We start from the raw sequence: 17627 nt of genomic DNA, 5'->3' as shown, positions 1-17627 counted from the left end.
TCTATTCTAATCCTTATAATGTTTACCACGTGGTATTCAAAATATTCTGCTCCAAACGTCCACAGCTGATTGTTGGTCACAATTCTTAATTTTATTAAGAGGACCTCAAGACTTCCCAGCTTGACTGTTCTATTCAGAACACATATCTTCATACCTGCACTCAAGCTGTTTGCTGAAAGTAGTTATTATCACTGGTCCTGTATTTGCTATCAAAATCTTTCAGAGGCCAGGTCTCTAAAGTCAATTGGAAAAAAAAAAACTCCCATTAGGAGAAAAACATTGTGAAGCTGTATTTCCAAGGGCAGGAGTCACTGTCTGTCCTACCCTTATCCCTTATTTGTCCTGTCTGTCTGTCCTGATTTAGATTGTAAGTTCTTTTGAGCAGGGACTGTCTTTTCTTCATGTTCAATTGTGAAGCGCTGCATATGACTGGTAGCACTATAGAAATGATTTATAGTACCCTGTTTCCCCGAAAATAAGACATCCCCTGAAAATAAGACCTAGTAGAGGTTTTGCTGAATTGCTAAATATAAGGCCTCCCCCCCCGAAAGTAAGACCTAGCAAAGTTTTTGTTTGGCCCCGATGGGACATGGACACAGAAACCTTAATTTTTTTCGCTGCAACCCAAAGACGAAATAATATTAAAGTAATGCAAGAAGCAAGACTGAGGTGGAATATTTACCTGAAATATATTCGACATGAGTAAGAGACACAGGCAGCCATTCAGCCAAGAGTGGACACTCTCCTACCGCCGCCATCTTACCCGGATACCGGGTGTTTAGAAACAGCCAATTAGAGCAATTGAAAGGATCGAGTAAGCGCTAACAAATCAGAGGACGCTACAAGTCAGAAGGAAGCCAATGGTGATCGAGAATAAAAAAAAAACCCTCTGCCTTTCTGCTTATAATTTTCAGTCAGCGAATCAAAAATAGAATGGTTGCTTTATGGGATATCAACCAATGAAAAGGTTGCAGGTCCAATGATTCCATCGAATCAGAGAACGCTTGAAAGTTTTACCGGCTGGGACGGAAACTGATCTAGCTGCTGCTGTGCTGCTGTGTGTGTGTGTAGTCGTCGTCATTGTGGAGGTAGTGATGGCGATATGGTACTGTGTTGTGGTTTATTAGGAGAGGTTGTTTGTTTTTTTTGTGTCCTTGTGAGGTGAGAGCCGGACGTCTACAACACAAAGCAACGCATTCTTTTCCTCGTTCTTCCTCTATCAGGGGCCATCGTTGGGATTTTTTTTTGTGTGTGTGTAATCATTTGGTCCTCTAGTGTGGTGATTTATAAAGCATTTGGGTATGGCTTGTACCGTGTTTCCCCGAAAAATAAGACATCCCCTGAAAATAAGACCTAGCGCATCTTTGGGAGCAAAAATTAATATAAGACACTGTCTTATTTTCGGGAAAACACGGTAGTAGTAATAGTAGTAAGTACACATATTTTCTAAAGGCACCTGGTCTCTTTATAGCATACTTGTGTAAGTGGCAAAAATTGTACCTACAATGCAGGTATAAATGTATTGAAGGGCTTGCATAAATTACCATATTTTGTAACCTCAATCTCATTGATCTACCATCTAGAAATGCCATATTATCTGCAAGGTCCTACCTCATTCTCCATTTTCCAACCTGCAGGAATGTTAAATACAAGACTCTTTTTGCATCATCCTTCCATCAGTCCGAAATATTGGAATGTCCTACCAAAATAACTTAAGGAGCTCGCCGACCCCCAACTGTTCAAGAAGTCCTTAAAGACATTCTTACTCGACAAGGCTTACTCCACTGGCAACTCCACTGCTTAACCTTTCCCACTTGCCGTCGCTTCACCCCTGTCATTTACCCTGTGTTATCCCCTGTTCCTACCCCTCCTGTCACTCTCTGTTTCAGGGCCATCATTGTCTTATTTTGTATCCACTTGATCTATTGTAAGCCACATTGCGCCTGCTCATGTGGGTAAATGTGGGGTAGAAATGTACTAAAATAAATAAATAAACCTACACGTGTACTTGTGAACTGTGCCCAACTCTACCCAATACACACCTACCTATCAGCAAAGTACATGCTATCGTGTCGTCGCATGTACTTGTATGAGAGGCTATTTACATGCACATGCAAAAATAATTTACCCCATAGATATCTGAAGTTATGCTCTGTGTCTGGTACCATAATTAAAGCTGTTCTATTATCCTATTTTGCCTAGTGGTTAGGGTGGTGGACTTTGGTCCTGGGGAACTGAGGAACTGAGTTCGATTCCCACTTCAGGCACAGGCAGCTCCTTGTGACTCTGAGCAAGTCACTTAACCCTCCATTGCCCCATGTAAGCCGCATTGAGCCTGCCATGAGTGGGAAAGCGCAGGGTACAAATGTAACAAAAATAAAATAGATACTATTGGAGATTCTACGTGGAATGTTGCTACTATTGGAGATTCTACATGGAATGTTGCTATTCCACTAGCAACATTCCATGTAGAAGGCTGCGCAGGCTTCTGTTTCTGTGAGTCTGACATGCAGGACGTCAGACTCACAGAAGCAGAAGCCTGCGCAGCCACATTGGTGTGACTCTGGGCAAGTCACTTAACCCTCCATTGCCCATGTAAGCTGCATTGAGTTGCCATGAGTGGGAAAGCGCAGGGTACAAATGTAACAAAAAAAAAAATTTTCACTTACAATTCCATTTCCCTATTAAATCGTGAAAGCATTCCTTTCTTCCTGTGATAAATATTTCTTCTTTTATCTTCCGGTATGCCATGCATACAAAAGAGATCAATAGAGAAAGAGAAAATGCTGTACAAGCACAATCTCTTGCTACCAAATTACAGTATAAATCCAACCATATCTTGACATGCAATTATTAATTCTTCGGGAGGATGAATAATATCTCTCATGTTCAACCCATCGCTCAAATTGCTTGGTAACTAAAGAAGGAGCTCAGCAAATAGTGAGACAAATGTTCAATATACTTTACACAGGTATCTGTGTGAAGTTACGCATATATTCAGCAGTGATAAAGGTATAAGGGCTGTAACTTATAAGGGCTGTGCTACTGCTTTCGACTCCTAACCATGACTCTCTTACTCAACACCCTCACTTATCACTCCTACCACTGCAATTTCCCCACCCCTAGCTGTCTGTTCGTCTGTCCAATTTAGATTGTAAGCTCTGTTGAGCAGGGACTGTCTTTTCATGTTCATTTGTACAGCACTGCGTAAGTCTAGTAGCGCTATAGAAATGTTTAATAGTAGTAGTAGTAACTTGCTGAAAGCTGGTTTGTTTATTTATTTGTTGCATTTGTATCCCACATTTTCCCACCTATTGGCAGGCTCAATGTGGCTTACAATATTCCTTCATGGCATTCGCCATTCCAGAGAAAAAAAATACAATTGGTATTACATAAAGAACAAGTATAACACAATAGAATTAAGAAATCAGGTATAGAAAAATAACATTCAGGATATCAGGTAAGTAGTGATGCATTACCGTTTCTGTTTTGGATCATTGAGGTATACCTTGTTAAAGAGATAAGTCTTCAGTGATTTACGAAAGTTGACTAGGTCGTAAATTGCTTTCAGGTCAAGTGGCAATGCGTTCCACAGCTGCGTGCTCATGTAGGAAAAGCTGGACGCATGTCCAAGTCTATATTTTAGACCTTTGCAGCTGGGGGAGTGAAGATTCAGGAAAGTGCGCGCTGATCTTTTAGCGTTCCTGGGTGGTAAGTCAATAAGGTCTGACATATAGGGTGGGGCATCTCCGTGAATAATCTTATGAACCAGAGCGCAGACCTTGAACTTGATACGTTCTGACTGAATTAATTGTTGTCTTGCGTTCTTTCCTATATAAAATTTGGCGTTCCGTTCTTTTGATATTTTATTTTTTTTGTAAACCACTTTGACCTTTGATTAGAATTAGTGGTAGATCAAATGCAACACTAAACAGAAATGCCTGCAATGTGTATAGCAGCTCTTATATGTCCGCCTCCTCTACCCCTCCTCCAATGTTCATCTGCCCCTTGCTCATACCTCTCCTACTCCCTTCACTCTTCCCATCTCTACCTACCTATCTCTTCTGATATGATTAACATATATTTTCTCTTTCAATATTCTGTATTCCATATTACTATGTAAGCCGCATTGAACCTGCTTTGAGTGGGAAAGTGCGGGGTATAAATGTAATAATAAATAAATAAATAAAAACTTCAGAGCATAAGAAATGTCATTCTGGGTCAAAACAAAGGTCCATCTGTTACAAGAAATGATTTATTTTGGGGGAAAGAGCTGTAGAGCACTCGCTACTGTTTATAATTTAAGAGCAGGTGCTGTATTTATAAGTTTTAGGATATTAATTTCTCCACCAATCACCAAAGGTGATAATTGCAATAAATTAAATAAATTAAGTATATATAACAGATACCATATACTCAGAACACAAAGAGACCGTATTTTTAGCTTCAAAAAAGGTTGATTTAATATACAATTGCACATGAGAGGTAGGTTTTTAAAAGTATCTTAGAACAGAGAATTTGTGCATAAAATAGAACAAAGTAGCAGGTAGGTTAACTTACAAGTCCTTGTTACAAGCATGCTGTGGTCCAGCTGATTGATGAGCACATGTTCAGGAGCAAGAAGGCTTCTGCAGTGAGTGGATCTGAGTTGCTTGTAGTTGAAGAGAATCTGACTCTTGGGGAAACAGCTTTTGCTTTTATATCTTGCAAGCTGCAGGAGGATATGCCATGTGGATCTTTGTCCTGGTTTCCACACGACCCTTGGGCATTTGCAAAGCATTGTGGTATCTTGGTCTCATGTCTTATGACATCACAAGACTTGCTGTCTGGATCTTGCTGACAAAATGGTCTTTTGATGTGAAAAGGCTTCCTGCTCAGTCTCTGGAGCAGATACACATTACAAGTCCTTCCTTTCTGCACATGTCTGAAAGCTGATGGGAGGGGCAGGTATACCTTTGACAAGCAAATGTCCTGTTTATGCTTTTCCTCTGAGTTCTTTGTCTTCAATGGCTTCTCCAGACTTTCTGTCTCTTGGGTCTTTGGTTTTCAGAGATGTCCTGATGAGCGTCCAGGTACCCACCTTAGTCAAGCTTTTGTTCAGTCTTTTTAGGTGGGAGGGCAGAGAGAGTTATATATCTCTCTTTTGTCTTTGTTAAGTGTTTGTAATTGACTATCCCTGCTCTCAGAAGTTCCCAGAAAAAGGGATGGAGAGAGAGGGGCTTGAAATGAAACTATTCTCTCTGCTGCAGTGTCAAATATATAAAAGCTGCACAAATATATTGGTGTATATATATGTATCTGATCCAACACAACATCATGCTACACATTTAATTCTGATGATTGGCTTATACCATAACACATCTATCCGGAATCCTGCTTCCAGCAGTGGCCAAATCAGGTCAAAACCACACGAAGTAGCACGTTTCCATGTTACCAACCCCCAAGGATAAGCCATGGATGTCCCTGGATCTACCTTTTAATAACAGCTTATAGACTTTACCTCAAGGAATGCATCCAAACCTTTGCAAAACCTTATTTAGGGGACACTCTTTGACGTTACATGAAAATACCTTCAAAACAAACAGGAGGAGATATTTTTTTTCTCTCAACGAATAGTTAAGCTCTGGAACTCTTTGCCGAAGGATGTGGGAACAGCAGTTAGTGCATTTGAGTTTTAAAAAGGTTTGGACAAGTTTCCGGAGGAAAAGATAATAGTCTGCTGTTGGGATGGACACGGGGAAGCCGCTGCTTGCTCTGGGATTGGTAGCAAGGAATCCTGTTACTATTTGGGTTTCTATAATATAACAAAGAGAGGGAACTAAGTACAAAACCAAACCAAGCAAAAAAAAACAGCACAAAGGGCCTTTAAAAACAAAAGGGAACACAGTTTTTTTCATATAAAAAAACTTTTAATGGTGAAATTTGCTTGAAGAAAGACCCGACACGGGCCGTGTTTCGGTGCCGCCGCACCTGCATCAGGGGTCTTTTTAAATCTTGTTGACTGGACTCTGATTGGCCTGGAGTTTGAAATTACCCAGCAGTTGTTGCTGGTTGTTGTTTCAGGTTCAGCCTGGCTTCGAGGACTCTATCCAGCTTATAATTGAAAAAGAAAAACGCCTATATTGCGACCCAAATCGGGAGATAGACGTTTATCTCACAAAAACGAATAAAGCGACATAATCGAAAGCCGAATTTGGACGTTTTCAACTGCACTCCGTCGCGGATGCGGACAAAGTTGATGGGGGCATGTCAAAGGCGTGGTGAAGGCGGAACTGGGGCGTGGTTATCAGCCGATCAGAGATAGGCGCCTTTCGCCAATAATGGAAAAAAAATATGCGTTTTTAGCGAGAATTTAGGGCACTTTTCCTGGACCCTGTTTTTCCACGAATAGGGCCCCAAAAAGTGCCCTAAACGACCAGATGACCACTAGAGGGAGTCGGGGATGACTTCCCCTGACTCCCCCAGTGGTCACAAACCCCCTCCCACCACAAAAATATGTCGTTTCACAACTTTTTATGTTCACCCTCAAATGTCATACCCACCTCCCTGGCAGCAGTATGCAGGTCACTGGAGCAGTTATTAGGGGGTGCAGTGGACGTCAGGCAGGTAGACCCAGGCCCATCCCCCCACCTGTTACACTTGTGCTGGTAAATGGGAGCCCTCCACACTGCCCCCCCAAACCCACTGTACCCACCTTCACCCCTTAATACTACTACTACTACTACTTAGCATTTCTATAGCGCTGCCAGGGTTACGCAGCGCTGTACAAGTTTAAACATGGGGAAGGACAGTCCCTGCTCAAGAGAGCTTACAATCTAAAGGTAAAAACTATGTAGTCAGTGTAGGTATCAGGAATGGGAAGGTGGTTAGGCGCCAAAAGCAAGGGAGAAGAGGTGGGCCTTAGGGCTATAGTAATGGTGTAGACTTGTGGGTGGTGGGTTTTGAGGGGGATTTGGGGGGCTCAACACACAAGGGAAGGGTGCTATGCACCTGGGAGCTCTTTTACCTTTTTTTTTTTTTGTAACAGTGCCCCCTAGGGTGCTCGGTTGGTGTCCTGGCATGTGAGGGGGACCAGTGCATTACGACTCCTGGCCCCTCCCATGAACAAATGCCTTGGATTTATTCGTTTTTGAGCTGGGTGCTTTCATTTTCCATTATCGCTGAAAAACAAAAACGCCCAGCTCACAAATTGTCGAATAAAACATGGACGTCTATTTTTTCCCAAAATACGGTTCGGTCCGCCCCTTCACGGACCCGTTCTTGGAGATAAACGCCCATGGAGATAGACGTTTTCGTTCGATTATGCCCCTCTATGTAAGCTTCCTCTGCCCTATATCTTCTCTGTAGCATGCTAGGGATTAGCTTCCTCTAAGCCCCCCCTCCCTCTTTCTGTGTAACCAGAACACTTCTCTTTAAAGATACAAGTTGGTTCCCAACCTTCTTCACGCTGTACCTTACTTCCCACTGTACTATTTGGGTTTCTGCCAGGTACTTAACCTAAACTGGTTCAAGGGGTTCTTAACCTCACACTCATATCAGGTCACATCAAATTCAACTACATCTGCTGTATGGACACCTGAGTGTGGAGTACCGCAGGGATCCCCCCTCTCGCCAACTATCTTCAACCTAATGATGATCCCCTTGGCAAAACTTCTATCAAATCACAACCTTAACCCTTACATATATGCAGATGATGTAACGATATATATTCCTTTCAAACAAGACATTAATGAAATCTCCAACGAAATCAACCAAAGTCTATACATCATGAATACCTGGGCAGATGCATTCCGACTAAAACTGAACGCAGAAAAAACTCAATGCCTCGTGCTTACCTCCCAATACAACACGAATAAATTTACCGCTATCAACACACCTAAACTAAATCTGCCAATCTCTGAAACTTTAAAAATCCTTGGAGTCACTATTGACCGCCACTTAACACTAGAGACACATGCGAATAACACAACCAAAAAGATGTTCTACTCCATGTGGAAACTGAAAAGAATAAGACCATTCTTTCCAAGATCCGTCTTCCGCAGCCTAGTGCAATCACTCGTACTCAGCCACCTGGACTATTGCAACTCACTATACGCAGGCTGCAAAGAACAAATACTGAGGAAACTTCAAACAGCCCAGAACATAGCAGCCAGACTCATTTTCGGAAAACCAAAATACGAAAGCGCAAAACCCTTGGTGAGAAACTACACTGGCTCCCACTCAAGGAACGTATCACCTTCAAGATATGCACCTTAGTCCACAAAATCATCCACGGTGAAGCCCCTGCATACATGTCTGACTTAATAGAGTTGCCACCCAGAAATGCTAAAAGATCATCCAGAACTTTCCTCAATCTCCACTTCCCTAATTGCAAAGGCATAAAATACAAAGTACTGCATGCATCAACCTTCTCCTATATGAGCACGCAATTCTGGAATACACTACCACGCAACCTGAAAACGATCTACGAATTGACCGACTTCCGCAAACAATTGAAGACTCATCTCTTTGAGAAAATTTATTGCAAGGATCAAAACAAATGAAGTCCATACACACTAATGGAAATGCATCAATACACTCCCTTCTGAATTTCTCTTACCCCGTATTTTTACCTCACTTCAAACTCCACCCACAGATAAAATGTTATAACCTATGTTCTCTTGATATTGTTCTATCGCCTTATCTTTTCCCCATTGTAACATCCCATGGTTTCTATGCCCTAACGATTTTTGACTTGACTTTGTCTTCCCATAACTCCTCACAATGTAACCCATAATCGTACTGTAACACACTGTATTTCCATCATTCACAATGTATTGTAAGCCACACTGAGCCCGCAAATAGTTGGGGAAATGTGGGATACAAATGCAATTAAATAAATACTTGTGACCTGGATTGACCACTGTTGGAAAGAGGATACTAGGCTCGATGGACCATTGGTCTGACCCAGTGTGGCTGTTCTTATGTTCTAATATACACCATCTGCTTTAACCACATCCTTCAGCAACAAGTTCCAAAGCTTAACTATGCACCCAGTAAAAATATGCTTTCAACTGTTTGTTTTAAAAGTATTATAATGTAACTTCATGGTGTTTCCTCTAGTCCTTGTACTTTTCGTAAGAGCAAATAATCCATCTGAGTTTACCCGGTCCACTCTACTTAGGATTTTGTAACCCTCTATCCTATTTCCCAAAAGCCATTTCTTCTCCTGGCTGAAAAACCCTAACCTCTTTAGCCTTTCCTCAGTCGTTCCACCCTCTTATTGATTTAGATTTTGCTCACACCTTTTTCAGTAGTAGCTCAGGGTGAGTTACATTCAGGTGCTCTGCATATTGCTCTGTCCCAGGAGGGCTCACAATCTAAGTTTGTACCTGAGGCAATGGAGGGTTAAGTGACTTGCCCAAGATCACAAGGAGCAGCAGCAGGATTTCAACCGGCCACCTCTGGATTGCAAGACCGGTGCTCTAACCACTAGGCCACTCCTCCACTCAGCAGCATTCCATGTAGAATCACCAATAATAGCAACATTCCATGTAGAATCTCAAATAGTAGCAACGTTCGATGTTCCACTGCACTAACCACTAGGCTACTCCTCCACTAGCAATATTCCATGTAGAAGCCTGCCCTTGCAGATCAGCAATGTGGCCGCGCAGGCTTCTGTTTCTGTGAGTTCTGACGTCCTGCACATATGTGCAGGACGTCAGACTCACAGAAACAGAAGCCTGCGCAACCGCGTTGCTGATCTGCAAGGGCAGGCTTCTACATGGAATGTTGCTAGTGGAATATCAACATTAACATTGCATGTAGAATCTCAAATAGTAGCAACATTCCATCTAGAATCTCAAACAGTAGCAACAGAATCTCAAATAATAGCAACATTCCATGTAAAATCTCAGATAGTAGCAACAGAATTTGGATTTTGCTCACACCTTTTTCAGTAGTAGCTCAATGTGAGTTACATTCAGTTACACTGGATATTTCTCTGTCCCAGGAGGGCTCACAATCTAAGTTTGTACCTGAGGCAATGGAGGGTTAAGTGACTTGCCCAAGATCACAAGGAGCAGCAGTGGGATTTGAACCGGCCACCTCGGGATTGCAAGACCAGTGCTCTAACCACTAGGAGTGCCTCCACTAGCAATGTTCTATGTAGAATCTCATTCTATGTTCCACTGCACTAGCCACTAGGCTGCTCCTCCACTAGCAACATTCCATGTAGAAGCCTGCCCTTGCAGATCAGCAATTCGACCGCGCAGGCTTCTGTTTCTGTGAGTCTGACGTCCTGCACGTACGTACGTGCAGGACGTCAGACTCACAGAAACAGAAGCCTGCGCAGCCACGTTGCTGACCTGCAAGGGCAGGCTTCTACATGGAATGTTGCTAGTGGAATAGCAACATTAACATTCCATGTAGAATCTCCAATAGTAGCAACAGAATTTCAAATAGTAGCAACATTCCATGTAGAATCTCCAATAATAACAACATTCCATGTAGAATCTTCAATATTTATTTAGATTTTGCTCACACCTTTTTCAGTAGTAGCTCAAGGTGCGTTACATTCAGGTACACTGGATATTTCTCTGTCACAGGAGGGCTCACAATCTAAGTTTGTACCTGAGGCAATGGAGGGTTAAGTGACTTGCCCAAGATCACAAGGAGCAGCAGTGGGATTTGAACTGGCCACCTTCTGGATTGCAAGACCGGTGCTCTCACCACTAGGCCACTCTTGATCACTTTGGTTGCCCTTCTCTGTACCATTTCTAATTCTACTGTATCTTTTTTGAACTGTAGCAGCCAGAATTGAACACAATACTCACCTTATATGAATATTGCCACTATTGATATCGTTTCCACTTCACCAAGGCCTGCTCTAAGTTTTACTAAATTTAACCCATATAACTGTATGGCCACTTACAGGCTTACTTGACAAAAGGTAAGTATTACCTGCACCATGGAAAAAAAAAAGCTGATTTGTGGTCGGAGTCCACCGCAGACCATAATAACTACTTTGCTCCTCCTCACCATTCTTTCTAAGTTTGGAGCTTGGGATTTCAAACATTAAGACATCATCCTCCTAATTCTATATTTTGTGCCACAAATTAGATGGCGTGGAATGGAACGGGTAGACGTGAATTGCTTCTTTATTCTTTCCAACAATACTAGGACTAGGGGGCACGCAATGAAGCTACAAAGTAGTAATTTTGAAACAAATCGGAGAAAATATTTCTTCACTCAACGTGTAATTAAACTCTGGAATTCATTGCCAGAGAATGTTGTAAAAGCAGAAAAGGAGGAGTTGCCTAGTGGTTAGTGCAGTAGACTTTGCTCCTGGGGACCTGGGTTCGATTCCCACTGCAGTTCTCTGTTACTCTGGGGAAGTTACTTAACCCTCCCTCACCCTATGTACAAATAAGTACCTGTATATAATACTGTATGTACACCACTTTGAATGTAGTTGCAAAAACCACAGAAAGGTGGTATATCAAGTCCCATTTCTCTCTCCCTTTCCCAGTTAGTTTAGCAAGGTTTAAAAAAGGTTTGGATAACTTCCTAAAAGAAAAGTCCATAAGCCATTATTAACATGGCCTTGGGGAAAATCCACTGCTTATGTCTAAGGATAAGCACCACAAAATATATTCTCCTGTTTTGGGATCTTGCGACCTGGGAGGCCATTGTTGGAAACGGGATACTGGGCTTATAGGACCTTCAGTCTGTCCCAGTATGGCAAATGCTTATGTTCTTATGTGGTTTACAAATAAAATCTAGATGTCCCAGGTAGCAGGTATAAATCCCAACGTTGATCTTGTTGAACATAGACATGCAATCCCTCTCACACCGGCCCCAAAGCCTTCCCCTCTGATGTATTCCCGCCTATGCAGAAACAGGAAACTGCATCAGTGGGAAAGATGTGGGGCCAACATGAATACTGTGTATTGGTTGCTGCTTACTGCCAGTGAAAATCTATTTAAAAGGTGTGCAGGAGAGGGGGGATATTTGAGAGACCATATGGCATGCAGGCGAGAGAAGGAGAGACCAAATCACCTGTGGGATGGGGTGGGGTTCTTCTGCCCACCCATCTTGGGCCCAGGCCCATCCAAAATTGGGTGTCTGGCTACGCCCCTGCGCCAAACCGGTGCTACCCCTCCCGCCCTCTAGTAAAAGTGCCCCTTAGGGATTCCCAATGTGCAACTGATTTACAAATTAAACCTTAGAAAAGTAAACAGAAAATAATGCATCTACCCTTGGCTGCAGTATTGCAGTTTCAGGATGTGAGGGGTTTCCAGGGAAAGAGGGAGCATGATGTGCTCTTTGCATCCTCATGACCTGTTTGTAATGCTTCCAGGCCAGGTGGGGAAGGAAACAGCAGCAGGTGGGCTTACTGTAAACCTGGCTTGGCCTGTGAGTTTATAAAAGTGAAAGTATATGGCAGAGTGAATGGCTCCAGAGGCCAGCAGGAAAGAATGCCCCATATCAGTAGTACCATCAGACTACCACAAGGGGTCGTGGTGGCCTTTATGGAGCCCATCTGAAGCCTGGGCAGGAGCTGAGAGGGACTGCTCTTGCCCTGGGACCACTGACCATCATGGACAGCCCTGGGTAGGTTTTGGGTCAGGGTGATGGGGTAGGGGCAAGGAAGTTTTCTTTGGCCAAGGTTTGTGTACAGGGGTGAGAAGAGACCAGTGGGGGACCTTCAGAGGGGGACCGAATGTGTATGTGGGGGCGGAATTGAGGAAGATCAGATGTGTGGGAGCTTTCAGGGGGAGATCAGATGCTGTGATAAGGAATTCGGGGGAGATCAGAACTTTAGAGGATATAGGACCTTCGGGGTAGTATCGGACAAGGGTTCTGAGGTGCACTGCCATGGCTATTAGACATTTATGTATGTGTCGTCCTCCCCGCCCTGCTATGTTAAATGAATTGCCAGATAACATGGTGTTCCTGTGCTATCTGCCACTGCATTTAACGCAGTAACTGCGCTGTGCAGAAAATGCAAGGCAAATGCTGGGCACATCACCTTCATTTACCACGCAGGCTTTGCACTTTCCATGTGCTGCTGTTTGTAGCTAATGCATGGTAAGAGCAAAACTTTACCACACTTCAGTAACAGTGCTCTTTCAAGTTTTTCTGTTAAAATTGTTATTTAAATTGGTAATATTCAATCCGACATCACTTTTTTTTACTTGTGCTTTTAATGCGAGGAATTATTTTCTCAGTAATTTGACTGTGTAAGTAGTGTCAATCTTAGAAGCTGGTTACAGACTTACGCTTTAGTAGGTTTTAATTGTATGCTCTATATTATTTTCATCTGAATAGATTGTTTTTGAGGGAGAACTGCCATCTTACCGACAGAATTACTTTGGCATGGCTTCATTTCTCGGTTTATGCTACAAAATGCATGTTTAGGAATTTTACCTGCGGGAGGCTTTGATGCTTTGCTATTTCAGCTGGAAAAGGTCTGTTGCACAGTAACACTGCCTTGTAGCCTGGCAGTGTAGAGCATTGATTGCTTCTGCCTGGAGCAGGGATGCTGTCAAGTTGCTCTGTGAGTTGAGTCATCTACTGACAAAGAGCTACCAGCCAACAGATAATGTGTGCAGCCCTGGTCTCCTTGCTCCCACGATGCATTGCTCAAAGCAGCTGGTAAAGAAATTGAGGGTCCAGAGAAAAGGACTTTATTCTACCTAAGCGGAGAAAAATGTTCATCTAGACTGGACAAGGAAAGCACCTGTTAGCAGTGGAACATGACTGCCTACCTTGCCAAACAACACAGTTGCTACAGGGGAGCTGAAGGGATGAGTGGAAGCAGAGGTGTGCCTGCCTTGGTGGGTGATGCCCACTGTTCTTGTGGATGGCAACGGAACCCCTACGGACTGTACTGCAACACACAGACACTGCCAACCTCAGGAACCCTGGGGTCAGTTCAGAGCAGGACTAGGTTCTCTTCTCTGTGGGACACTATACGAAAGAGCCCCAATAAAAGTATGCCAAAGCGCAAAGAAACCGCAGGAGAATGGTGGTCAGGCTGCCCCTGTTCCCATGGCTGGTACAACCCAGTGCAGGTGAGCCTCCTGATAAAGTTGCATGCACTTGGAGATCCTGAAACAAAACTTATTTGTGAGATTCGGTATGGCTGAGCAACTTTTTCTTTCCCTTGTCTCTATGTAATAGTGCTTACTTGAATGTTTGTATGGTCAGTAAAATTATATTTGCATGCTGAATGCAACTGCTGCATGGCCTATATCACCAGGCAACGATAGTTTTCCTTAATGGGTTTTCTTTACGGTGTATAAATCAGATTTTCTAGTCCTGAGAAATCATTAATATTTGATTCTTAAAAGCTACTCAGGAATATACAGCGTTTGGAGTACAGATAGCGTTATCTGCTTTTTGATAGCACGATATAAAGATTTGTTTGCATTTGGTAGAAAGGTGATACGTGCAAAAATTCTTTTAGTACCTGAGACTGGGGGAAAAAAAGGAAAATATTTTAAATTTCCTTCTTAAAAATTCTTTCTGATTTGTTGTGGATATGCGATCTCAGTAGTCACATCTCTTCCAACACCAGAAAGTTTATTTCAAACAAGTGGAGGTTACTTGTGCATTATTAACTTTTAATACCTAAGGGCTGTTAACAAACTTACAGTGCTGTGTCATTTAAAAAGAACATGTGTGGGAGATTTCCGTCTGTTACTGCTGTCTGATCTTGTTCTAGCTTTTTTTTCAGTCTCATTCAGGTTTAAGTAGTGTGCAGGGTTCCAGTTCTGTATCATATTTCATTCTGCCCTTGTTAGAAAACACAACTTCTTGTGAGGCAGAATATCTAAGTAAACGTTTTCCTTGTTAATTCGTGGCTGCATATCATCGTGCCCCAGAAACTAACTGCACTGCTGCTCAGTTAAAAACATAAAGATGCTGAAAGATGCAGCATGTTTGCATCTCTTAATATTTTTAATTTGATGCAGAATATGTATGTATTCTGTATACACTGCAATTGAAAAAAAAAGCACAGTTGTATTCATAACAATTTGATGTTGTCTGATGCTTAGACTGTCTGAGTTACCTGTATTAAAATGAACTCGCTGCTTTTGCATTTGCCAATTATAACATTGACAACAGGAATTTTGACAGTTTGAGATGTGATTAAAACGGCTTTGATTTATAATACGGCTATCTTTTCTACAAGTATAACTCCGTACAAGAGACCTAAGCATATCTTGCAATCCAAACACAGCAGGGTTTGATCAAATATGTTTCAAAATAATGTAGCCCTAGCTAGAAAAGAAGGCATTCATATATTCTGAAACTATTCTGCAAGATCAGTCAAAAAGTGCAGGTGAAATAAAATGGGGTGGGGAGAAAATTCAATCTAAAGGTGAGGTGCTCAGATTAAATTAAACGTGCCAAATTGTTGGGAATATAACATATATGTTATTTATTTATTGGGATTTATTGGCTGCCTTTATGAAGAGATTCACCCAAGGTGGTGTTACAGCAGGGACAGTTTAGCATAAAACTTACAATTTTGTTAACAGCATAACAATAGTAAAATAACCAAGAATAAACATAAATGCAGTAAATGAGATAAAATTGAAAACAGTAAATTGAAGCCTAATAATATGATGGTGTGTGTGTGTGTGTACAAGCATAGACGTGCATTTTGACACATTTAGAATGAATATATGTTCACATGTCAAGAAACTGGCCAGTATTTTAGAAGTATGAAGGATGTATCTATATCTCAGAAAAATATGAGAGAGAATTGCCTAGTGACATTATAATGGCAGAACTCACCTTACATGCTTAAAACACAAGAGTATCTGCACGAGGCATGTTTGGAACTAAAGACCAGAATAAGGTTCAGTATGGGGTAGAACGATACAGAATATAAATGGATAATAAAAATATTATCAGCGCTCGCTGTTACACTTATCAGCAGTCAGGAGCGAGAACAATCCATCTCCCGTAGCAACGCAACACAATGCCTTGTACTCAGAGGATCTTATCTCTTTACTTTTTATGCGCTGGGTGGAAGCAGTTTGAGAGAGGAGGATGAGCTGTGCCTCAGTAGGAAAGCACAAGAGATTGGGGCTGCTTATTAACTAAACCTACAGCGGGCTTATTTTAATTCCTCTCCAAACCTTGCCTGAGTCTGGCCTCTGTGCTGATCCTGTTTGCTGGCATTCCATCAGAATAAGGAATGTGATGTGGCTGGTGTGGTTCATCACAGAAATGGCTGACTGAGCTCCAGCGGCTTCTTTCCTCCACTAAACCTTCATTAGTACAGGAGGCATAGTAACAGCTATGGGTCAGTTCAGAAACAGGTGCTGTACTTGGAAGATTATCCTTTTTTTTTTTATCCTTTTTGTTCCTTTAGTTTCCCCTTTGGTTTGTGCACACCAGTTCTTATTCTGTAAACGCCATGCGTAAGGCAGTGAAATTAGCTGCAATTATAAAAGGAACTTTTAAAAAAAATTCCACAGTAGTTCACGTTTGTGTTTTGTTTTTGTGTCATGACATACATCCGGTGGCTTGCCAAACACCTTCTGGGTGTTGAGAGCATGCATAGCATATATACTTGAACATAAACCCATGCAAATATAAACTAAGATTTTATTTGCATGGGTTTATGTTCAAGTATATAGGCTTGAACATAAACCCATAAAGATAAGATTGTTCCCTTTAAAAAGGGGAAAGGGGAAAACTGTTAATTTGAATATAAACTAAGGGTTTATATTCCAGCATTTCTGTCCTTCCCCCTCCCCCATGGTATCGATCATTTCTCTCCATCTTCGTCACCCCTCAACCCCCCCCCCCCCCCATGGTGACTGGCATTTCTCTCCCTGTCCTCCCCCCCCCCCCCATCTTCTCTCACGCTCTCTGAAACGTCTGTCTCAAACTTCAGAAATTTTAGAGGGGGTACATGTGTAGATACTCAAGGGCCAACACTGGCCAGGTATGATGATTTTTTTTGTTAGTGTCAGGTGGTAGAGGGAGGCAAGGAGAGAAATGCTGGTCACCAGAGGATGGGGGGGGGGGGGGGAAGAGAAGGAGAAATGCCCGAATGCCCGTTACCATGGTTGGGGGGGGGGGAGAGATGGGGAGAAATGCCAGTCACCGGGGGGTGGAGGGGGCAGGGGAATTTTGCTCTGGCTTGAATATAAACAGACAAGATTTGGGTGTTTTTTTAAACAAAACTTTTTGGCTTATATTTGAATATACATGGTAGTTCTGTATGCTGTTACAATGCTTTTCTCACCTGAAATAGGTTTTCAAGAGTTGACCTAGTAACACGCTTCATCTGCCACCTCAGGGCTTTTCTTTTCAGGTCACCAAGGATCCACAGTGCTGTGGGGATAGTGTGCACCAGACCTCCAAAACATTAGTGTTGGGTTTGGTGACTCTCTGGCTCAAGATTGACACTGAATTAGCTCCATAGGGAGCTGTATCCTGTCTTCTTAGATACAGAAGCTGGATTTTATGTCTGCTCCTCTGCAGGAAAGAATGGGGACAGTGGAGAAAACCTGTAGGTGGTTAATGGTGTTTGTCTGAATAATGAGTTTTGACATTCTCTTTCCTCCACCAAGCAGTCAGAAGGTAATAGACCGCAGCAGGAAGGGTTGGTGTGCAGG

At 42.4% G+C, this 17627-nt stretch overlaps 1 protein-coding gene across 1 annotated transcript in view; it reads left to right on the top strand.

The window, feature by feature from the left end:
* Positions 1–13610: 13610 nt before the first annotated feature.
* Positions 13611–17627, top strand: part of LOC115468419 (disks large homolog 2-like) — a 216709-nt gene continuing 212692 nt past the window's right edge. Inside the window, exon 1 of the mRNA XM_030200104.1 lies at positions 13611–14057. Within this exon, the coding sequence (XP_030055964.1) occupies positions 13740–14057 (318 nt within the window). The 5' untranslated portion in view covers positions 13611–13739. The remainder of the gene's footprint in view (positions 14058–17627) is intronic.

This window comes from Microcaecilia unicolor, chromosome 4 (assembly GCF_901765095.1).
Source record: "Microcaecilia unicolor chromosome 4, aMicUni1.1, whole genome shotgun sequence".
NCBI lineage: Eukaryota > Metazoa > Chordata > Amphibia > Gymnophiona > Siphonopidae > Microcaecilia > Microcaecilia unicolor.
Note: the sequence above shows the minus strand (reverse complement) of the source record. Positions and strands in the feature narration are given on the sequence as shown.